Source organism: Pseudopodoces humilis, chromosome 4 (assembly GCF_049639895.1).
Source record: "Pseudopodoces humilis isolate 2021_Gansu_Grassland_sample_001 chromosome 4, ASM4963989v1, whole genome shotgun sequence".
Taxonomy (NCBI): Eukaryota; Metazoa; Chordata; class Aves; order Passeriformes; family Paridae; genus Pseudopodoces; species Pseudopodoces humilis.
The window spans coordinates 22,176,972-22,202,325 of NC_142203.1; the positions used below are offsets into that span (position 1 = coordinate 22,176,972).

The 25,354-nt window shown below is 37.9% G+C and overlaps 1 protein-coding gene across 1 annotated transcript in view; it reads left to right on the forward strand.

Annotated features, from left to right (window-relative positions):
- PRDM6 (PR/SET domain 6) overlaps window positions 1–25,354 on the forward strand; it is a 75,872-nt gene that overhangs the window by 36,714 nt on the left and 13,804 nt on the right. The window contains exons 4-6 of the mRNA XM_005528117.3: window positions 13,468–13,595; window positions 17,225–17,349; window positions 20,460–20,802. Coding sequence (XP_005528174.2) covers window positions 13,468–13,595; window positions 17,225–17,349; window positions 20,460–20,802 — 596 coding nt within the window. The remainder of the gene's footprint in view (window positions 1–13,467; window positions 13,596–17,224; window positions 17,350–20,459; window positions 20,803–25,354) is intronic.

A 25,354-nucleotide genomic window follows, 5' to 3' on the forward strand; every position in this document is an offset into this window, starting at 1 on the left:
AGTAAATGTTTTCTACTAAGGTTTTGCTTCGGCATGGTTTGCCTACTGCAGTCAAAATGAAACTGAAGTCAGCTTTTCATAGATCATATTTAAGGGTTTTATCCTTCATTGCATGAAGGATTGCTGGCTTTAATTAAAAAAAATCAGGAGAGACATGTAAATGTTGTTGCTGTAGTTCAGAGAAATGCAGTATTACTTGTATTTTCCCTTTTGGTATTGATGTATGTAGAAGCTGGAGACACTAGCACTTTGTGGCTATTGCTGCTGAGAAGGGGAAAGGAAAAAGATAGGCTTGAAACACAGCCTGCAAGATGGCACAAAGCCAGTGCACTGAAAAATGGCAAACGTCACATTTAACAGCTGGACACAGAAATATTTCTCTTTAATTTGGAAGGAGAAAATTTTCTTCACAGCAGGGCACTCTCAAAAGAGTACAACATCAAAGAGGGTGGGTCTCCCCAGTCAAACATCATCTGGCTCCAGTGATGGAGCAAAATGAATGAACTGTCAGGACTTTTTTCCAGTGTGTATGTTTTTGCCAAGTGAAAAGTAAAAGGTTTAGTGGCTTGTTCTGATCACAGACCAAATCCTGATAATGGAAAGCTGATTCCCTAAAGTCCTCCTCTGATCAGCTGACAGACAATGTCTGAAGAAGACCCCATATTGATTGATGGTCCACTTTGTATTGATGGCCTCTGCCACCCTTAGAGATAAGTGAGATATGCCAAATGCTTGACAGCTCTGGAGGGCTCCTGTGATTGAGTCTCAAGCAATGTTCTAATCTAATGTTATAATCCCCACAGAAACAAACACACTTCTAAAGAAACTTAGCATGATACTTACCAACACCAGACCTGCACTCAGGAAAGAAAAAAACCTTTTTCACATTCTCCACTATGACGTCCACTATCAACATCAGCACTACTCCTTTACTGCACTTCTTTCATTTGCTTCTTGATTCTGACTTCAGCCCCAAAGAAGCTGCAAACTAGCCACTCCTGTGCTGTTTTTCTGACAATCCTATAATTTAACAAATTTGAAGGAATAATAGACTCTAGGAATTTTTTGATATGAAAACATGGCAACACAGTTTGTTCAGCCATTACTCATTTGTTTTATGAGGAATCTCGGGCACAGTTTATCATATACTTTATTACTTGACCTTTTAATCATCATCTGGGGAACTTGACATTCCAGACATTCCAAAATATTCCAAACTAAAAATATCACAGTGCCTCATTATTTAAAACTCACAAAGGAATTAAGTATATTTTCTAAGGTATGTAATTTTTACTGAAATTCCTCATTTATGGTAAGCCTTAATGAGAAGTTTAAAAAAGGATTGAAAGAATTATCTGTGGAGCCTGTGTTGTAGTAGTAAATTGGTGCTCTGCTGTGATAGATGTTCTACACATACACTGTAAACACAGCCCCTATCCATATTTACTTACAAACTCAGAGTGAAGATAAGCAAATGGTGCACAAAAAATGTTATCAAAATCCCTGTTTTCTACAGCCACAGGATCAAGACTTTAAGTACTTGCTGTAAGCCATGTGACAAACCATTTTCAGGGCAGGAGCTAAACCCAGGCATCTGCAGAGCAATTCAAGTGTCTGAATGGAGGTGTTTAGTGGATTTTTAAATCCTGGAAAGTATCTAAGACTTACAGACAGGGCTGACAAGTAATGCTCAGAACTTAAGGATAACTGCTTGTCTTCTGGAGCAGTCACTGAAGTTTTAGTGGAATACTTGAACACACCAGAAACACTAGTGGGAACTTAAGTTTACACACCTGAATATTGTTATTATAGCCTTAGTCCAAGGACAAACCCTTATCAATGGGTCATAACCATTACACTAGGCAACAATATTTTTTTAGAAGAAAATAATGCTCTTGACATTTCTTGAAGGGAAGGCGACTTGTGAACAAGCTTTCATTTTGGAGAGGATTTTCACCTGTAGTGCATGTTTGCATTAGGGTTGAGATTTTTTATATAAGGTTGGATGGGGCCACTTGAGTCACATAGTCCAAGCTCCCTGCTCAAGGAGGGTTTCATAGCCATGCTACCCAGGATTGTGTGCAGACAGCTTTTGAATATCTCCTTAGAAGGAGACTCTGCAAACTCTCAGGGCAGCCTGCTCTAATGGTCAGTCAACCTCACAGTTTTCCTTCACATAGATGTAGAACTTCCTGAACATCAGTTTCTGACCACTGCCTCTTGTCTTTTTGCTTGGCACCACCAAGAAGAGTGACTCCAACCTCCTGATACCCTCCCTGTAGATCCCTTAGAAGCTCTTGCAGCTCTGTGCTTGAGAAGTACCTTTATAATCTAGTTCTTAAAATGCTTAAAGGAACACGACATTAGAGCTTTTAAAAATCCTAAAGGTAAAGAAAATTATGAGAAGCCCCAAGTGCTGCAAACTGAAACCAAACTAAAATAAATTACAGAATGATAAATGTGCCGTATGTTCTATGCACTGTATTTCAGTATGTCTGAAATACTAGTATGTCCCTAAATTAATATTAGTATTAATACTAAATTAATATTAATATAAGTATGTCCCTAAGCACTGAGTCTGTGATTTGTATGTCTGAGATTTACTGCCTCTCTGGAGGTACTGATTATGCACAAAACTATGAAAACACAGTTTGGAATGGTGTTTTGAAGTACTTAAGAGAAATTATAGGAGTGAGGGATGAAAAGCTGTGCTGTTCTTGGGCCATCAACTTGCTCTTACAAGCAAGGTAAGCCTTGAGTTTGAAGGACATACCCTCCATACTTTTGTTCTTTTTTATATTTAAGAATCAGGGCAAATTAAAATATTTTCCATTCATGAGTTTCTTTTGGTCCTGAGTGATTTCTCTGGGGTCACAGAGTCATCAGGAAGTCACCCCAGGAGTGTGTACCTACTCACTTGTTTTGGCTTAGTTGTCTAGCTTGATACTGAGAGATTAAATCTGCCAAAATCCTTCTGGAATATTTTGTTCTGTAAAGGAATGAAAAAATATGAAACAAACACTTTTTAGTTTCACTTTTCAATGTCTAATGGTTTTGAGGACCTCGAAGAAAATGGCTGAAGCTCTGTTATTACCTTGCAAAGGAAATAGTGTTCTGTTTTCACAGGCACTGGGAGCAAGAAAGAATCACTGTAACTGTCTTGATTCTCTGGCTCCAAATATAATTTTAGGAGCTTTATTACTGAGAAAGTTCATTGATTATTTCCAGTTGAATGAGGGTTTTCAGTATAGGGCCCTTACTTGTAATTCCTTCCCTGTTATATTTACTAGGATATGAATTTACCAGTCAAGGGGTGTGAGAATCTTCTTGATATGATAGTCAGCTACGATAATTTGCTTCTCTGTTTTAAAACCATCTTTTCACTTTTAGTCTGGTTTCTTCAATGGTCTCTCTGAATAGTGAGCCTAGATTGGTAACATTTTTCTCTTTGTGTTCCATGTCCCACACAGAAAAGACTGGAGGAAACAACTTCAGTCTGTTGCCTCCACATGGAGGTAAGGCTAGCAGGCTGCACAAGAATGCAATACAATGAGCAGGGTGGAAAGAACAATGCTGAACAAAAATGTCTCCCTTGCAGAATGACTCATGGCTGGAGAACCACAGCTTTTTTTGTTCTATCAATGTACCTGTCAGGAGAGTGCAAAACCACACACAGGGAAGGCCCTGTGATGTCAGTGGATACTGCAGGAGCACTGGTCCTTTACAGATCTGTTTACATGTGTGTAAGTTTCCAGCCTCATGAGTGGGGATTTTTTTCTGCTCTGGGTCTTCCTCTCATTGCCCTGGTGTTGAGTAACACTGTTGTGTTACATGAAATTCTTTCCTAATCCAGGACCTCCACGGGCTAATGTCAAAACAAACCACTGAGACTTGACTTAAAAAAAAAGTAATTTTATGAAGTCCACATAATCAGCAGGGCATTGCTTTCATGACACTTTCTGGAATAAGGCCCCAGTCCTCCAACTGCTTACACAGATGCTTGATTTCACACACGAGTGGTCCCATTGAGATCAATGGGACTACAACATGTGCAGAAGTGTTTGCTGGACTGAGGTCTAAGTGAGAGATGAAGCCTTTCACCTAGCACAGACAGTTCAAACCAATGTTTATAGTTTCATATGCCATAATCCTTTGAGAAACATTAAAACTAAATAGCTTTTAATATTATTTGGCAAGTATTCTCTTTTATAAAAATTGCTAGATGATGCCTGCTAGATTAAAGAGAAAAACATTAAGTAGATATTTCAAGATGTACACTCCACATCAGATACGGTTAATTTTAGAAAATTTCTTTGATTTGTGTGAATGGTCAAAGGAGACCATTGGCTGTCAGCATATATTTCTGTACATTTTCACAGAGGGATTGCATCCAGTTGGCCAAAAATTTTGCTTTGACTTTAACCAGTGAGGCCTCCTGATATTTCCTCCTTGCTCATTTATTTCAGATTTCTATTCTGTTAATTGCTTTGGGAAACTTGTTGATAATTCTGAGTATGAAAAAATTGCATGTAGTACAAATATTGCAGCAATGAAAAATCCTTCTTTGAATAGACTGTTGCATTTTCTACATGGTAAGGAGATAATATCAATTATTACTATAAAAATAGAAGCACTTCAAAGCAAGTAACTAGTTATTGACATGGATTTACTTCATATAGATATAAAGACCATAGTAACTGGCTTTCATTTTCTACCTAATAAATAAGCCAAAGCATCCTTATCTCCTACTAAGACAACAAGCTTGAATGTTATCTGAAACATATTTATATTTTTGATTCTGCTATCTGTCCATAAATAATCTGAAGGCATTTTACTTTAACTGGTAAAACAAAGCAATTAGTCTTATCAAGAAACAGAGGAACATATGAGAAGTATTTATAACTAATGTCTTTCTGAAATAATGGCCATGTAATTGAACAGGGAACCTGTCAAAACATTTCCACTTGTAGCAAAAGGAGGTTGATGACATGTATACTACTATTGTTGCATACCAGTTTTACATGTATAGTTGATTATTACAAATACAATAATATTTATTAGGCATCAAAATTTGATTTATCAGAATATGATGAATACTCTTTTCTTTATTCTGGCTGTTCAGCCTGTTTGCTGTATAGGGCATCTAAAAGATGGCATGTAATTTACAGAATATTTCAATGTTTGAGATGTGGTCTTCACAAAGGATGTTATTATATATTATCACTATTGTCATAAATCAACATCAGTTTTTCTTTTTAGTTACGCTGTATTTGGAGAGTTTTCCATGCATTTTAGTTTGTCTCTGAGTTCCATTATATTTCATTTTTCTTTTATACAGTGAGACTAAAGAGTTCTTAGAAAGTTTGCTGAATACTCTTACTTGATCATCAAGTAAGTGAAAGAAATGAGAAAGAAGTGATGGTTACATGTTTCTACTGTAGATGGTTTCTACTCACCCTTCTCATTCAGTGCGTAACAAGAAGACACATATTTAGAAGAGCCCTCCTGTCCTAAAGCAGATGCCCAGCTTCTAATAATAAGGCATTTAAAGCCTAAAAGCATTCATTCTTTGAACACTTCTTGCTATCAGTATGAACCCAGATGTCTTTTGATTTTCAGCCTTAACTATGCTCCCTAAATGTAGTATTTCCAACGAATTCTGTTAGAAGTCTTCTCTATTTCAGTTCATGCAGCATCTTCTGAATGTTTCCAGCTTTCTAGATAATGAGGTCCTTTCACAGTGTGCTGATTTCAAAGCCAGCTAGGCATCAGTACACTACACAGAATCCAACCTAAATGAATAAGTTATCAAGTCATGCATACAATCCAGTTTGCTTTCAGTTTGATGTGATTAGAAGCTCTAACAAATAAATAATGTATATGTATTATGATAAACTCTAGAGTTCATCAGCATTTTGCTTAACAACCACTGCCTTAGGCAAGTCAAATTCAGTTATCTGACTCTCAGGGCTTTTCAGGAAAGAGACATCTATTTCTTCTGCTTTATGGAAGAGGTAATTTGTTCTGTTGGCTATAGAGCTGTCTTCTACCAGTAATGCCACTTAACACTCTTCCCCATCTATGAAAGCATACCTATATTCAACTTTACTTACAGTACTAGTCTACTGTAGACGATGAGTAAAATGCTGCAAAGTGAATTTAAAAAGAATAAATAAATGAAGTATAGCAGTTTCCTTCAAAAGAAGATGATGTTGACGACAGGATTGGGTGTTTATGGGTGAGAACAAAGAGGAAGGCCAATATAGCAGATATTCTGGTGGAAGTCTGTTTTAGACCATCCATCTAGCCAAGACCAAGAGGCAGGTGAAATATTCTATAAACAGCTGGGAGAAGTCTCATGATGGTCATCTCTTGTTCTAGAGGGAGACTTCAATTTAGCCAAAGTTTGCTGTAAATGGAACACTGCAGAGGGGGAAAAGTCCAGGATGATTGTGGAGTGTGTGGAAGATGTCTTCTTGACATAGATGGTGAGGGAGTCAGCTATGAAATGTGCCATGCTGGAGCTGCTTGTGGACAGAGAAGGACTTGCAGGTTATGTGGTGGTCAGAGGCTGTCATGAGCACAATGATCACAAAATGATCGAATTTTCAGATCTCAGAGATGTAAAGAGGAAGATCAGCAGAACCATCTTGGACTTCCAGAGAGCAGACTTTGGCCTGTTTCAGCTGACAAAGTCCCTTGGGAGGCAGTCTTGAATGGCAAGGAGTCCAGGAAGATTGATGTTCCTTAAGAACAAAATCATAAAGGAACAGGAGCAGGCTGTCCACGTACGCCAAAAGATGAATTGGTGGGGAAGCAGATTAGCCTGGTCAAACAGAGAACTTTGTCTGGAAGTCAGAGGAAAAAAGAGAAGAAGAAAGGGGCAGGCAGCTCCAGAGGACTACAAGGATATAATGAGTTTATGCAGAGAGAAAATTAGAGGGGCCAAAGCCCAATTGCTGTAAAAGAAAATAAAATGGTTTCTGTAAGTTGTGTCACAGCTTGAGGGCCAAATAGAATCTCTTTGGTGGATATGTAAGGAAACAGTGACAAAAGATGTAAAAAAGGCTAAGGAACTTAATGCCTTCTTTAACCCAGTCTTTAACAGTAAGACCAATTCTCTGAACAACCAGTCCTCTGAGCTGTAAGACAGGTGTGGGAAGCAGAATGAAACCCCTGTAATCAAGAGAAAAATGGTAAGAGACCTGCTACTCCATTTGAACATACACAAGTCTAAGGGGTCAGATGGAATTGACAGAAGTCTTGAGGAGCTGGAGGAAGAGCTCACTAAGCTATTTTCAATCATTTATAAGTGCTCATGGCTCATCAGGGAGGTCCTGATTGACCAGAGGTCAGCAGATGTAAAGCCCAGCTACAAGAGGGGCAGAAAGAAGGACACAGGGAACAACAGACCTGTAAGCATGGTCTTGGTGCCAGGGGAGGTCATGGAGCAAATCACCCTGAGTGCCATCATGCAGACAACCAGGACTGGGCCCGGCCAGCATAGGTTTAAGAAAGGCAAGTCCTGCTTGACTGACCTGGTCTTTTTCTGTGAAAGTCTGACATAATTCATGAATGAGGAAAAGGCTATGGATATTCTCTACCTGGTCTTCAGTGGAGCCTTTGATGCCATTTCCCACCAAATTCTGCTGGAAAAACTGATGCTGTTGGCTTGTACTCTTCAAGTAAAAAACTAAAACTGGCCTTGTCCAGAGAGTAGAAGTGAGTGGTGCTAAATACAGCTGGTGGCCAGTCACAAGTGCTGTTACCCTGGGCTCAGCAGTGGGGAACAGCCCTGCTCAAAATCTTTATCCATGGTATGGATGTGGGAATCAAGCGCATCCTCTGTCAGTCTGCAGACGACACTAATTTACACAGAAGTGTTGATCTGCTGGAGTGTGGATAGCTCTGCAGAGGGATCTGGACAGGCTGGATTGACAGGCTGAGGCCAAGTCTATGAGGTCAAACGAAGGCAAGTACCAGGTCCTGCACTTTGGTCACAACAGCCCTGAATGATGATACAGGCTGGGGGCAGAGAGGCTGGAAAGAAGTCTCAGTGGAAAAGAACCGGGGAGCACTGGTCAACAGCAGCTGAACATGAGCCAGCTGTGCCCAGGTGGCCAAGGAAGCCAGTAGCATCCTGGCCTCTATCAGCAATAGTGTGGCCAGCAGGACCAGGACAGTGACCATCCCCCTGTACTGGGCACTGGTGAGGCCACACAAGTCCTGTGTTCAGTTCAGAGCCCCACACTACAAAAAGGACATTGTGGTGCTGCAGCATGTCCAAGAGAATGGCAGCGGAGATGAGGAAGGGTCTGGAGCACAAGTCCTGTGAGGAAGAGCTGAGAGAGCTGGGGATGTTTAGTCTGAAGTAAAAGGGGACTGGGGGGAGTTTATTGCTCTGTACAGCTGCCTGAAAGGAGATTCTAGGAGGATACAAGCTGGTGTGTTCTCCAGCGCCAGGAAAAGAGTAACCAGCCACAAACAGTGCCAGGGAATTGCTTGGATATTAGGGAAAAGTTCTTCACCAAGAGGGCTGTCAAGCACTGGAACAAGCTGTTGAGGGAAGTGATAGAGTCACCATCCCTGGAGGTATTTAAAAGAAGTGTAGCTGTGGCACTCGGGGACTACATTTAATGCTTGGCTTGGCAGTGTTGGCTTAAGGGTTAGATTCAATGATTTTAAAAGTCTTTTGCAACCTAAACAATTCTATGATTCTATAATTGCACACCTTTTACAGACTGTCATCTTAATAGCCAGGCTTATAACGATTACCCTTTTTTGCATATTTTTCAACTTCCATTTAGGATAGACAGCTTTGAAGATGTATTGTTTTTCCATCAAAAGCAGGGTCTCACAATACTGAGATTTGCCTAGTGTCGAGCTTATTGAGTTCTGATGCCCGAGTTAGAAAGAAGAGACTTGCAGTGTAACTGGCTCGTAGGGTCATACACTGTTACAGAAAGAATATAACTTGCATGGATGCTACCATAGCTAACATGTCTGGTTACAACTTTTTCATCATATTACCAGTAGTTTTGGGTACATCTTTGCTATCTTGACTGTTCCCATTGAAGCCAAGACAAAACATCTTCAGAGAGGCAAAGACTCATAGTAAGCGATGTGAAAATTCTATGATTTTATGTATGTGTTATCAAGGAGAATAACAGTGAACAGCAAAATGCAAGAGTCTCTATAATGGTAAGAATTAATTCTTGAATATTTTGTGGCTTTCTTCACATCTTTTTTGATGTCTTGCAACATAAAACAAATATTCTAATAGCTACTTTTACAATATAAATGTATTTGCAAAGAAAAAATCTATTTTGAGGATCACTCTATTCCCTGACTGCCTGAAATGAAAACGAGCAGCCAAATAATTATCTGTTAATACATTTCTATCTGATTAAATGGAAAAATAAAATGCAGGAAGTATTTCTAAAGTCATAATCCTTTAACAGTCCATGGATAGAGAAAAAAGGAAGGCAATAGATAAGGAGGAAAGAACTTCAACAAACTATTTTTGCTCTTGCTGCTGCTTCTGTGAAATCATTTGTAATTGCTTCATAATTTGGTTTTCTCTGCAGCTGTGCTGTTATATTTGAACTTCTTTAGCCTACAATTTTGTGGTATCTATACCAGAAACTGGAGCAACAGTTTTTTGCACTGGAATTAGATATACCCCATTGATCCAAGTGAACAATACTGACTTTATCAGTACTGAAATAACTGAAGTTCTCAAAAGTCTCTTTAGCACTCCATCTTGTCTTTTAATACTGCTTAAACCTTAGATGGTCCATGTTTATGTTACCTTTGTTATTTATGTTAGCTATGGCTGTTCAGAGATTTTAAAGCAACACTTTTATGAGTGCAATGTGCTTTAGAAATTGTTATTGCTGCCATTGTTCATTGCTCTTATCATTGTCTTTGAAGTAGCAGTATCTGTGTCCTCCAAATAATTGTCCTCAACCAATCCAGCAAGTAATACATCTAGTCCTTCATATTTAATTTATGTTTGCATGCCGTTAGAAGAAGAGCCTCTATTTATGTCCTGATTATTTAATAAAGCAATGCTTGCAGGGAAAGGAATAGAAAACACTGAAAAGAGAAGACTGTATTCTAATGATGGGCTTTGGACTTTCTTGGACAATGAAACAGTTTTTTTGTATTCTGAAGTCCAAGGATGAAATTCATAGAAGTATGTATCATATTCTGAGTTTTTTGATCTGCTACATATCAGAAAATATCTGTAAACAGACAAGAGCCTATTAAAAAGTTAATTAACTATAAGAAGTTAATTAACTATTAGGCAACTGCTAAGTGGGACCATAATTCATGTCAAATGAGGTGAGCTCAGACCTCTTTTATCAGATTCCAGTCTCTTCCACAAATCTGGTCCATTCCATTCCATTCCATTCCATTCCATTCCATTCCATTCCATTCCATTCCATTCCATTCGGTTCCGTTCCATTCCGTTCCATTCCGTTCCATTCCGTTCCATTCCGTTCCGTTCCATGATAAACAAAAAACCACATCAAAAACCTTTAACCCTTCAAAGTCAGCAAAACCAACAGTTATCAAGGTCCAGTAAGAAGCTTAGGTAACACTTCCAAGTGCAGTCAAAGTAGAAAAAGGAAATAACTAATTCTGTTTCCACTACTTAGATCAGTTACTGATGTGAGATAGAGAAAAAATAAATGCAGAGTCTGAAGGGACTTGAAGAAATGGCATTCTATTTTGCCATGAGGCTATTTCAATGTGTTAAAAATTATGGCAGTGTAGATGGATGTAATGATCAAGTGAGGTAGCCAAAAACTTCCAGTAACATAAGTTTACCACAGGTTTCTGCAGTATTTTCTGTAATAGTTACTATGACTGTTTAAGGATGTTTGCAGGTGTAATAGAGATGTGGGTAAATATGTATATCAATGGTTCACTGTAGTTCCTGTGTTCACAGATTGTTCCATAGGTTTGGTTTTTCTCCATGGTTTTTCTCCATGGTTTGCTCCCTCATGATGGTTTCTTCGGGCAGTTATGTGTTCAATGCTCTCCTGATTTATATAACTCTAAAATGAATAAGAACTCCTGCATGCTGGGACATGGAAAATAGTAACCACATCTGAGTTTTGGGGTTTTTTTTCCAGATTTTAACCCATATTATGCAATTTGACAAATAGATTTGACACAGTATTGTATTTTAACTTCTAAGCCTAGGGCTTCTGCTTCCTTATAGATGGGTTAACAGTCCTGTAAGAATAGAGATAAGAATACTGTTGGATAGATTATGAGTATGCAGCAATATCCTCCTAGGAAAGGAGGGCATAATGTCATTTGATGCATCAGTATTTGTGAGAATAAAGTATTTGAAAATACTTAATCTTACAGCACAGCCCTTCCAATTCCAGACCAAGGCCCGGGAAAGATCCAGTCCTATGTTTTCATGACAGATTTTAATTTTTCATATCAGTTAATGACTGTTTATTTACACAAAGTTCTGGGTAGGACCCTGTCTGCCAAGATATGAGTGTCACTACTGATTATGGCAGTCCTCTGTGTCTTTCTTGATTCATGACATCTGGGGATTAGGAAGTTATCAGCTCTTTATTTATGGGAATTGTTTTTGCCTCATGTTAAGTCATATATTGTTATGTGAATAAGCAGCATGCAAATGGATAGATAATAAACGCTGCTGAGAATGTTTGAATGGATATTGCCAAAATGGTTTCAGCCAAGTACTGTTAGTCATTAATTTATCCTTCTCTTCCTTTTTATAGGCTGATGTCCTGTAGAAGTTCTCTGATTTCTTCAGATTTTTATAGTTTAGCTTATTCTACTCCCGTGTTCAACATACATTAAGATATTCGCATAAGAATAGGTTCTTGCTGATAATCAGCATGTTACCATATATAAAAAATAAACTTAATCCCTGGGATTGGAGTATTTGTTTGCTTCTTAGGACTCCTGATTTCTCTGACTTCATTCACTTCAGTGCATGTTGGGGTAGGATCTTTTTTATCCAGCACAGGAGTATTTGGTCCTTGTCACAGACACTTGGGAACAAAGGATAAGGATCGCCATAGACACTTGGTTTCTGTGTGTCTCATGCTCTTGCAATGGACATATTCCTCCTGATTATTCACAGTCCCTCTTGGCCAAAAACAAAAGCAAAGCTGGTTCCTGAATTTGAGACTGTCTTTTGGTAGAAGGACAAACTAGATTTTGATTCCTGTGTATATTTTTGTGTGAACTGTAAGAAACGCTGTTTTAAAAAAAATATAAGTATTGAATATATTCATATTCAATATATTCATATACTCATCTGAGATTATTCTCTTGATATTGAAATAGACATTCAAGATTGTTAATTTGTTAATATACTGATTGTTAATATACTAGAAGTGTTCAATGTAATGAATGTGCTTCCACTTTAGTTAGCAGAATTCATGTTTTCAAGAAGACATCAATTAAGGCTCATACAATTTCCAAAGGGATAACATTTTTGGGGTATGGATATTAAAGCAAATATAAAGTTCATAGAGGGACAGAAGGCATAAAAATGAGATTTACTTCAGATAGGCACCTAATTGTTCAGATACGTTTATGAAGTTTGTCAGAGTAATTATGTAATAAGTAAAAATCTTGTGAGATCACATGTTTTTACTCAGATTAGATCTACCTCGATAGGTAGGTTAGGTTTTCTAAGCAGTCAGGAGGGCAGATATGCATGATACATTTATCTTTTCATGTCAGAGCCTCCAGAGGAACTCTTGATCAGACAGGGCATCCACTTTTGAATAGAAACATAATACTGTATTTTTTTAAATCACCATAACTGGCTCTCATGTCCTTAACAGGGATGTAATGTTAAGGAAAACAATGTTTCCCTCAGGACTGGTTTCTCATTTAGTACTTCAAAAAAGTTGCATGTCTCAAGGGAGTTCCTAAAGACATCATCAACTCCGTTTTTCCTTCTAGTCTCATTTGTTTTGATGTTATGAATCCTACAACTCCTAACATATCATGTGAGGCTGCTGCAGTATATGCTTTTGCTGCAGCTGAGATGTGAAAGAGGGATCCTTGTTTAGGAATTACTACTGCCCCTTGCTCAGATGTCCCAGCCATTTTATTGCACACTTTACATCCAGATTTTCTTGTTTATCTGGCAGTTCATTATTTAAGGCCAGCTTGTCAAAATAGGTTAAATATTCTTTGGGAAACATGTTCACATCTTTGAGACACCACAAATACTTTAAATATTAAGAGATTGGCTTGATAAGAGAAACATGATAAACTTACATCCCCTAAAATACTTCTCTGCTTTTTTCATGTTTATTTCTAAGTGTATCAGTACACAGACGACAAACTTCATGGCAATAAAGTCCTGGAAATGCCACAGAGACACACCAGCAGTGAAAATGATTGCTGATTATTTGTTCTAACCGCTTGACCTTGTGACATCTCCCCCAGATATATGACCAAGATGGGACACTGCAGCACTTTATCGATGGTGGAGAACCCAGCAAGTCAAGCTGGATGAGGTACATACGATGTGCGAGGCACTGTGGGGAGCAGAACTTAACGGTGGTTCAGTACAGGTAAAGTGACTTTTGATTCACCCAATGACACAAAATGAGAATGTTTTATCAGACTGTAACCATCAGGAGTACTGCTGCCTTTGATTGCAAAGCCAGCACCAGAGCTTTGGAGGATGTGCTCACGTGGAGCAGCAAGCGCAGGGTGAAGCTCCAGGGAGCGAGGGCAGCTCTGTGTCACTTGTGTGACCACCACACCACACCACACCACACCGCACAGCGCTCTCTGCACTTTTTCAAACAGTCTCATCAGAGGCAAGCCAACACAAGCAGTTCTCCACCCTTAATAGAGACGCAAGTGATAGGGGAGGGGGAAAAGTGGCACCCAGAGGCTTCCTGAGGGTCAGTCACGAGGTGTATACACATCTCGAGCTTTTTTGTTGAGTGCACCTGCCAGCCAAGATTGCTAGAACTTGTACCTCTTATGTTGCTGGCTAGAGAAAAACAAAATGTGAAGAAAAATGTAAAGAAATTATGGTGCATTTTACTTTGTACTGGCAAATAGATCCAGAAAACCCAGACAACACATTACATAAATACATGATCTCAGCTATAAACAAACCTTTTGCCTTAGAATCAGAAGCCACTGCTTGGCCTTATTAAATGTGGTAGGAAGCACATCAAAGAATGCCCCAGGCTTGCCAGTTGCAGTGAGCAATGATTTTTTGCTGGTTGCTTTAGAGAGCAGAGTTTCTTTTATTTAGGAAAAATCTTAAACTTATTTAAACTACCTTTAAAATTAAAAATAAAACATACAAAAGCAAGCTAAAATGAAATATATAAAGTTTGATTATCCCATAGGGATCCAATTTAACAATGGTAAAATTGTTCAGTTGCATTTTCAACTTTTTTTATTCTCTGGCCAGTTGACTAAACAATGCTGCAGTTAAAAAAATAACAATCCTATTTATACATTACAAATCTTTTATTATATGCTTAAATATCTGCTATCTATAGCTAAAATACCATAGGATTTTAAATAAACACTCTGGATAATGAATAAAGATTGTTGTGATGAAAGACTGTTTTTGTAGATATCTTGTGGACTATTACTCTATTTGGTGATGTGTGCGTGCACATATATATAAAAAAATAAAAAATATATGCGTATATATATATATGACAAAGCTAAATGAAAAGTTAGCATGAGAAAGTCATTACACATCTGTCAATATTAAGTGGATTTTACAACTCTCCTTTCATGATGGAGTTTTTACTTAGAGTTCCCTCTGTTGATCTGTTTTCGATTACTTCAGATCTTTATAAAATGAACTACAAAAACACAATTTAAAAAACTGGCATCCATCACCAGTGACTGCATCCAAGTGTAAGAAAATAGAAAAGTTGGACACTGAAAAACCAGCCTAATTTTTATTGTACATGGACGTCCTCCTCACAGAAAGTCAGCTGGTTTAAATTCATTCTGTTATGATTTGTAATATCTAAATGGAATTTTCTTCAAAGTGCTCTTGATTGATTGACCCTTAGCTGAACGTTTTGTTTTTATTTTGAGGCTGACAATAATGTTTGTTGGCATGTGTTCTGCTTCAACTGCGTTGGGACGCCATGAAGCTATCTTTATGAGTCATCCAACCACAATACTAAATACATGTCAGCAAAGGAAATATTATCCGAAAAGGGAAAAATCCCTTTGATGTACTTCAGCATGCAGAGATTTCTGCGAGTTTTGGAAGCTCTGCACACTTGTAAGGGACGGTGTACACTTACACTTTTTTTTCCCTGCCTACTCCAAGCCCCACAGACCACCCATTGCTCAAAAACAGTTCTGCTCTTTCAGCGGCAAAGTGTGTCATTTGGTTTTAGCACATTCATTTGCCGGGCTGCTGTGTTTATGTTAAGGGAAGCCAAACTGAGAGATGAAATGTTACAAGGGTGAAGTACAAAGTAGACTCAATTTTTCTCAAGTTAAGAGATGCCGGTAATTTATAGCGTGGCTCCGATTTTCATTTTTATGTAACAGTGGAAAGAATTAACTAAATGCAAAGCCCTGGGAAGAAAGAGAGAGAGAAGAAGAGGAGGAGAAGGAGGAGGACGGAAGATGAAGAGGAGACACAAAGAGGAGAGTTTTTGTCAGATATTCATAGAAGACTAAGAAAACCATTCTGCTTAGCTAGCAGTGCCCTCCTGAGACAGGGTGGCAGTAAGCGAGGAAAATAACAAGATAAATGAAATTTTTGCAGCTGCTAGTAAAATATTGAGAATCTGCACTTTTTTATTGATCTTTATGATCCTGTTGCCAAGAGCCACTTTGCGGTGACAAAATATGTTGACAAGTGCATATCTCACTGCCATGAAAAATGTGGTAGAAGATTCTCCTTATGTCTGCAGTGTTATACAAGGAACAAATTGCATTGCTACAGCCAATTCTTTATAGAAAGTCTAAATTTAAGGCCTACCAACCCTAAACACTTTTATCTTGAACTTCAGAATAATGTTTGTAGCAATTCTTCACTGAGAAAACTGGTTGAGGCCTAACTTCTTTTATTTTCTTATATTTTTTTTGGTCTATACGTGTTTTTCTGCCTTACATAAGCTGTTATAAAAAATGGTCATTTCTTGGTACTTTGACTGTATCACTTTGGTATGTAATCCTTCAGCAAGAGTCGACTGTTCTTCTTGTATATATTGAATTTCTATCCATCTCACAGGAGTGTGTTTTACTGTTCCATGTGAAGCGTAAGGGAAAAGCTACTGCAAACTGATAACATTTGTCTTTTATCTTGTGCCTGATTCTAATCTTGCACAGTTTTTGCTGCCATGTAAATGTCTTAACTGCTGAAGTATCACTCTGAAGCTATTTACATCAGTGCAAGATCAGGATAAAGCTCTTGTTTTTATGCTAAAGACATCAGGATTTTTCCCTTTCCCCCCCCCACAATTCCCACTTCAATGGTCAAGAAATACCCAGTCTTCTCTCACAGGAACAATGAGATATCTCACTTATGGTTATGGTAATTTATACATTCTAAATCACTGGCACTGCCCTCAGGTTCCATATAGGAGAAGATTTAAGCAGTGCATGGTCCAATTAACCCAAATTTTTTTATTTCCATTATGTCAAAGTCTGTTTTTCTCAACAGCCCAAGATCTCTCATTTGATGGTATATTACTGCCATGAAAGGTCACTTGACACTCCTTCAAAAGCCTTGCTAGATGAATTTATTCACATAAAAGAGTTGTCTATTTACCCTAAAATGTGTTAACTTTAGCTTAGATGACAAATACAAAGCTGTTTAAATGTCTGTACTTGCTGAGCTGTGTACACTACTCAGATGGTTAGGTATACTGTGTAAGCAAAATGTGTCATTCTAAAATCCCCCTGAAACAGACCTTGCAGGAAAATACCTGTACTTTTATAATGTCTTAGTTCTTCTAAAACCTTAGTATTTAATATATGCTAGATACAACTTTTTTGTAAAGTTGTTAGCCTGTGTTACAGGAACAAAGTCCTTCTCTAATGAGAGATTTGGTTTTGAAACAATCAGTAGATTATTCGTTAGTTATCTGCAGGAATGCTTCCAAAACAATGATTTTCTACTGTAAAACCGTGTGCTATAAGATGAGAATGCTCTATTCCTAAATTTTGCAATGTTTTCTTTTTTCTTGATTAGGTCAAATATATTCTACCGGGCTTGTATAGATATCCCCAGGGGCACTGAGCTGTTAGTGTGGTACAATGACAGCTACACATCTTTCTTTGGAATCCCTCTGCAGTGCATTGCACAAGATGAAAATTGTAAGTTCTTCTTTGCATTTCTACCTGTGTAAACCATGATTCCTCTTTCACGCCTAATCAGACGTATCATAGAGTATTTTAGAGGGGATTCTGTCCCTGGAACTTCAACACCAGTCCAGGATGGAGCTTTAAGCAACCTGTTCTGGTGGTGTCCCTACCCATGTCAGGGGAGCTGGAACTAGATGATCTTCAAGGCCCCTTCTAACTAAAACTACTCTGCGATTCTCTGATTCTACGGCATTTAATGAAAATGGTAGTGTATTTAAGGTAAGGTGATACACTTAAACTGTCAAAATTATGGTGTGGTTACAGTCACTGTTCTGTATTAGTGATTAATTAATCTATGATAAACAAGTTTGTTTGGTTCTCCGCGTTGTTACCAGACCTATCACAAAACACTGTCTTGGCAAAATGTAACGCATTGCAAGCCCACACGGCCTCTGTTGGTGATTCTTTTTTTTTATTACATCTGAGAATGTTGAGAAAAGCTTTGGCTGGCTGATTTAAGAGGTTAGAGCCTTGTGGTTAAACATAAAAACCTACTTTTAAAAATACCAACTGAGTGTAAGCACCCTGAAATGAAAATAGATCTCTATTCCATCCCGACCATCCCCATTTACATCCATTCTTTTACCGTTTCTCAACCTTTTATTTCTAGTTTTCTAGGGAACCTCACAAAACTAAGCATGCATAGTTATTGATAACACAAGCACAGCCTAGTGCTGGATACCTTTGTCTGTAATAGAGATGGGTGATCCAGGCACATCCTTCAGTTTTACTGCGTGTGTGTGAGACTTGTTTAGAACTTGCACCCATTTTTGCAACTACGTGCATCTATGTAGTGGAAGAAAACTATAATGGACCCATTGACTTTGGTCTAAAGTAACTCTGTGACTGCCCACACTTGATAAATTATGTATAAAATGTATGGTTTTGGTCCTGTACTTGGATATTTAAACAGGATGAACTGCTAGGAGGAGCTAGTGTCTTGTAGCAGCTTAAATACTGAATCATGAAGCAATTAAACAGCAAGATAGCAAGGATTAAACTGTCGAAAGTAAACATCCTTTCCCATCTCGAGTTTTCAAGTCTGTTGGGCTTGAGAAAAGTTTAAAAGAAATTTAGTTACTGACAGAAATATTTGCTGATGAAAGTCATGCTCTGCAGTATACAATACAGAAATATTATTTTTTCTTTCAGGAACCAAAGACTACAAAACTTTTATTTGAAAAGAAAAACATTATGGCTAAAATCTGTAAATATTATCTCTTGATATTTTTCTGTGAGACAAACCCGACTTTCATCCACAGAGACACTGACATGAGTAGATTAAATTAATCTGACCATGGAGCCAGCTGCAGACTGGTATAGGACTTCAGTCCCACTTAAACTCCCAGAATGTACCTTCTGCTTATCTTCTGCACAGGGGTATTGTCAACAGCACGAGTTCTGCCTGTATTCCTTAGGACCTTAGTACCCTGATCTCATTGCTTCTATAGACTTTTATGAGTACAATTTAAAGAAAATAAAAGAAAAAAGTGATCTGCTTCTTCTGAAGAGGCAAAATGATAGTATAAAAATTGCTCCTGGTACTGAAGAGATGTAGAAGATATATTCTGTGTCTGGAAACTTTTGAGAGACAGCTTCATGGACGTAACTGTATTTAGGAATTAGGTTCTCAGATACCACAAAAAAGAATAGATTCAGAAGGACTTAAACTGCCATAAATTGAATATCTTGTAATAATATAATATGGGAATCATTATGAATGATCATAGATATTAGAATATAACTCTAGAGCAACTGGCATGATTTAAAATATTACCCAATATTAATTTCTGGGGCTATTTTTGTTGGTTTTTTGTTTCTGTTTGTTTTTGTTTTTTTAATATGAAATAATGTTGGCCAATTCCAGCTTACAATTAAAATTTAATTCTTATGTTTTCTCTTAGAAATCTATCATCATGGCTTACATGTGTACATAGACTTATATGTACATGACATATTTAATTTAAAAATGTCCATTGAAAAATCAGCTCATGAGCCTGAGTGTGCCAAAATTAGAAAGCATTAGAAGTTGTTTGGTCCAGGCAACCTAAATTATGTTTATTTTTGCATTGTGGTGCAAGCTTTTGTCAGCTGACTATTTTTCCACAGGACCCTTGCCTCATTCACTGCATGACCTACATGGTTCTCAAGGTGTGAGGCAGCTGTTCAATTTCTACTTGCTTTATCTCCTGCCTTTCTTATCACAAAACATTCAAATTCAGCACTAAATCACTTATTTGTGAAAAGCATATTGCATTTGTTGCTGAAATATCTGAGTGCCTCAAAAGCCATAGTTAACTGAAGATCATATGACTAGAAGCAATTTTCATGGGACTGAGAAAACATTTTTATGCCTGTTCTTTATCTGGGAAACTGATGCACGAAGATCTTTCTGCCTGTACTTTGCAGTGTTTTGTGGTGACCTACCTGCTATTAAGCTCAGGCATAAGATACATGATGAAGTCCCTGGTTTCTTACTGCATTGGCAGTGTGACTATTTGTGAGATGTAATAGTATAATATCCTTAGAGGCCACCCTTTCATAGGACAGCTATTGCTGCAGTAGATATTTAAGCCCTGTTGTATCTCAAGGAGTGTCCCAACAGAGATATTTTTTCTCCATTCTCTCAAAATTCATGCTTGTCTGTGATATAGAAGTCAGCCATGCTGACTGCAATATGAGGAGTCAGGGAATCACAAGTGGTGCAGCTTTTCCTTTCCGATGACAATCCCGTAGTGTAATAAATGTATATCACAGTCAGGCTTCTCTGGGTCCTTTCAGTCTCAGACAATCCCTTGCATGAATTTTCATTTCAGTGTCACAGAATCAGCACCATCCATTCAGACCACTCATTCATGTCCTTCTTTCCTTCTCTTTCCCCCTTTTCTTTTTTTCTCTTTTCCTGTTTCTTTTTTTTCTTTTTTTGTACATTATTAAAATAAAATTGTTTCATTGTAGTGTCAAGAAAATGGATGTTGATTTTTTTTTGGTGTCTCCCAAAATTGTATTAGTTTTAAAAAGGCATAAAAAGGATCTTATTTACTTTTCTTGTTTTCTCCCAGTGAATGTCCCTTCGACTGTAATGGAGGCCATGTCCAGACAAGACACCCTACAGCCATTTAATAAAAGTAGCAAACTCTCCCCTGCCACACCACAGCGATCCGTAGTATTTCCACAGACTCCGTGTAGCAGAAATTTTTCTCTCCTGGATAAGTCTGGGTCCATCGAGTCAGGATTTAACCAGATCACTGTCAAAAACCAACGAGTTCTTGCAAGCCCAACTTCAACAAGCCAACTAAATTCTGAGTTCAGTGACTGGCATCTTTGGAAATGTGGGCAATGCTTTAAGACTTTCACCCAGCGGATCCTCTTACAGATGCATGTGTGTACACAGAACCCCGACAGGTAAAGCCCAGGCTCTCTTTATTTCTGTATCTACTGATAGCCAGATCCACTGCTTTCTTCTTTTATCAAGCTGTTATCATTTTCAAAACCAAACCATTATTATGAGGACCCTGGATGACATAATTCATCTGCAGCTGCGTGAAGTAAGCTGATAAAAATTATTGCTTGCCTTCACTATTTGTAAAAACATTCAGTGCCTAAATGTGCAGATAAAAGGAAATAGCTAAGGATATAATCTTGTTTTTAGAATGGTTTAGTACATCTGATGAAGGCAACAAAATAGAATGAAAATTTATGGATATCATAGATGGAAAAAAATGAGGTCAAGATAATTAAAAGTCTCTCTCTGTCTTCCAAAGATAATCTAACTTGCAGCTCAGTGACTGTCACAGTCATTTCAGGGTTCACCTATAGTGTGCAATGCGTATGAACTTAATTAAGTACTAAGAGGTAATGAATTGGAATTTTTTGCTTAGTACTATTTTTCTTCATAGCATGCAAACCCATAAATCGTACAAAGCTGTCAAAAGGAAATACCTACTCCACCAGTGATGTGGAGGAAAACAGATGCCACTTATTCAATAAACTAATATCCACACAGAAGAAAAATGTTGACTAGATACCTCAGAGTCAAAGTTGGTTTGAAAGTTTGTCAATACAGAATTTTATGGCTGTGAACTGAGGATGAAATTTAGCTGAACAAGTGAATTAAAATTTCAGGTACTCTGACCGGTGGCACAGTAAATATAATGGAACCATTATTTATGAATCAAAGCTGGTTTATTTGACAATTCTGATAGCTGGCAGGACAAAAGACAAAAATCAAATTAATTCAATAAAAAAGGCTGCCCATGTTTTGTCTCTTCTTGGGCTGTGAAGATTTGAGCAGAACAGCTGAATCCCTGGAAGGTTGTTCTAAAAGCAGATTTAATTGTGAATTAAAGTTAACAAAACACTACCAAAAAATAGCAAAGAGTGAGTCTGTGTATGTGTTTGTGTGCATGTCTACGTCTCCTTGTGTACTTTGTGTACTATCTACGTGTACACATACGCTTGTGTGATTCTATGGGTATGGAGAAAGTCCATTTTCCAAAAGAAATGTCAAGTATGTTAGGGACTACTCAGATTCCAAGCTAATATTCATAACAATTAAAAAATTGATAATATTTTGAATGCAAACAAGCCCTTTCAACACTTTTCTGGATTTTATGCTTGCCTCAGCGGAAGCAAATGCCTTGCTAAGGAAGCTGTAGGACAAAACTGGTAATTTCATGTGTCACAATGCAGAATATAGGTCCTGAAAGGTCTGCTCTCCTACATATAATGAACTTTTGTGTTTTCAGTATTAAAGTGCCCTAAACAAACTGTAAAAGATAAAACGGTGCATCCATCTGGAAGAGTCTAGAGAAAAGGCATGTTGTGAGGCCCTCCACATACTTTTTCATCCAATTATACATCCATACTGATTCATCCAATCATCTGTGACATCTAGATTTGATCCTTTACTTGAACCTGTGTCTATCTTTATGAAGAAGCAAGTTGCAGTTAGATACTTAGAGCAAGAGGAGTCTCTCTTAATGGCACTATCTTCCACTCTAAGTGACAGCTAAATATTCACTTTGCCAAAGAAAGAAAATGAGGATAAGTCTGTCTTACCATTAAATATTTCGTCTTGGTGATGACAGATGAATTTTTAAAAATTAATCCTATTTTTTTTTTTTCATTTATTTCCTCCTAAGAAGCTTGTGCCAAATATTATCAGAAACACGAAGTGGATTTTTTGTCTTCACTCTTAAAAGTGAACATTCTCATTAGTAGGGTGCTGATTGATGATATCTTACCTCCTGTGCCTACCCAGCCAGCAGCTTCCTCAGGAAACTCTGGAGCATTGTCAGCTCAGAATACCCTAGGGCATAGTAGGAAATAATCTTGCTATGATTAAGGTCATTGCAATTCATTCCATGTTTGAAATTACCATAAATAACAGGTACAGGCCTTGGATATGGGTTCTCATATCTCTGTGTAGAAACCATTACAGTTTGAGCTTACATCACAGGAAACTTTCTGTCTTTTAGCAGGTACCAGTTATTTAGAAATACAGTGTCTAGAAAAAGTAGCCATTGGTTTCTTAAACATATTGCACTTTTCTAGGTGAAAAATTTTTACAGTGTTGTGCAAAATTACCAGGAGACGTGAAAGTTAGGTGTGATTTGTGAAAAAATAGGTATTCTTTCCAGCCCAAACAATTGGATGCAACTCTCTGGTTTTTATTTTCTCAATGACATCTGCAGCACCGCTCCAGCTGCTAAACAACTCCTTGTTTATTGTCAGCAATTTGTGAGCACACCAGTCACTGCATCTTTGATGTGACTGAAGCAGCAGAGCCTGTCCCCTCTAGGAAATAAACTTTAGTCTATCTGTTCTGGCTGAGTATTTGTTTTGCAGCAATATTGCGCAGGGAAAACACCTTTAAATCTGTACAGGAGTCCAATTCATAGTCTGAAATTTGAGAAAAACAGACTACTTGAAGCTTGAGAAATCCAAATAAAGATAATACACCAACTTTTCATAGGTGTTAAGAAAACATCTAAATGAGAGCAGACACAAAACAGGTCGTAATACACATAATTCGATGAAGTAGTAAGAAATAAATGATCCTATTTAACAGGCAGATCACTTAATAAATAAAAAAAAATAAAAATATTATTAATTCCAAATAGGATAAATTCTTAAAATCATCTGGTGTGCTTTTTATTTTATTTCAAGATTAAGATCTTAATTTAAAATAACTTTTAATTATTTACTGGTTTACTTATATACTTCTCCCTTTCCACCAATTTTTTTTTTAGTTTGTTACATTTTGTAGGGCTTCTCTTTGAAATTAGTGGTTACTGGGGTTGAAGTGAGTGTGCAAAAATCTTCAAAATCTTGAACTTGGGGGCATTCTGAACCTTTGAGACTTTTTTAAGCCTTAACCAGACAAAAGCAGTTTGATAAGATATATCTGGAAGCAGGAGTTGAAAATCTATTTTTGTAGGGGTTTTTTTTGTTTATCCTGTTGGGGTGGGGGGGGGTGTTTTTTGTTTTGGTTTTTTTGTTGTGTTTTTTTTTTTTTTTTAAATTTTTATATTATTATTTCATTCCTTTTTGCTGCAGAAATTCCCAACAATCCTGTTTGGAAGGCTCAAAAAGGGGGTAACCAAAACTCTTTATTACAGTGAGCAATTTTTAGAGAAGGGTGATTTTGGATTTTTTTAACAGTAACCATTTTTCTGATAATGACACATCTTTTTTTAGTGACATCACTCTTCCATACCACTATGATCACCAGTTTCAACATACTTTGGTGTTGAGGAAAGGCAGAAGTCTTCAGTTCTCAAGAGTTTTGTGTGGCATAATTTTATGTACAGCCTGTACATCTGTGTGATATATATTCCCATTGATTGCCAGGTATTCATGCTGAGATTCTCAGAGAGAGCACACTTCATAAATGTGTTCATGGGTGATAGATTATGGGTGTGATCTGGCACTCACAATTCTTTACTCAAAAGACATCGTTATGCTCATGTTTTGCAGTATCACTTCAATATTAAATAGTAAGCTTGTTTTGTTTCATTTTGTTTTGTTTTGTTTTTTTAACAGGAAGTTGAAGTTAGCAATTTAATAGATGTTTTTCTCTAAGATCACGGCTTAGTCCATTTTGCATTTATATTTTCTTTACAGGTTCTGGGTCTTTGACCTTGACTTAAACCTCTCCAAAGCAGACTTAGACAAAATAAGAGTTTCGAGCAAGAGTTGTCTACTTCTGTTTATTGAGTATTGCTCATTCAAAACAAGCTTCATGGTGAATTTAATGCTGGTTCTTGCGTAATCTTTCCATAAAGGTCTGCAGGTGCCCGGTACTCAGAGTTAATAGCAACAGCAGGTTCACAGAGCAGCGACTCTCCCTGACGGCTTCAGAAGCTTGCAGATGCTCCAGGTGTGCTGGCTTTCTGCTTTTGCTAGCTTCTTCACAAGCATTTGTGACAGATGATGGCAGAACTCCCAGCAGGTCCAGCTCTGCATCCTTGCTGCTGCATGGTGCCTGAGGTGCTGAGGACAGCAGTTGTGCTGCCTAAGGGGAACACCAAGGCAGCAGGGAATGTGGAGTCCAGAGCCACCATGGCTCTGCTGATGCTAGGGATGTTTCTCTGTGCAAGTTAGCAGTATCCTGAGGCATCACTTTGTGCTCCAGCCTTAATTCAACTTGCTAGAAGAAGGCATTCCTGAAAAAATCTTCCTATGGGAACAACTGTGACCTAACTCCTGACTGCAGCTGTGCTAAGAAAGCCATGCATTGTTTGAAGGCATGGTCCTGAAAGCTGATGCTAGTCCCAATTCAGCTTGCCCTGCTTGTGGGGCTTCTAGCAGAGGCTGTGGCATGGCAGCCTCTGCCCTATAACAATGAGAAACACTGTCCTGTTTCTGTGTCCCACTCTTTGAGACCGTGAGATAAATCACCACTTCCAAGCCCATGAGCAAAGAGGAAGTCAGGCAAAACTACCAGGATGCC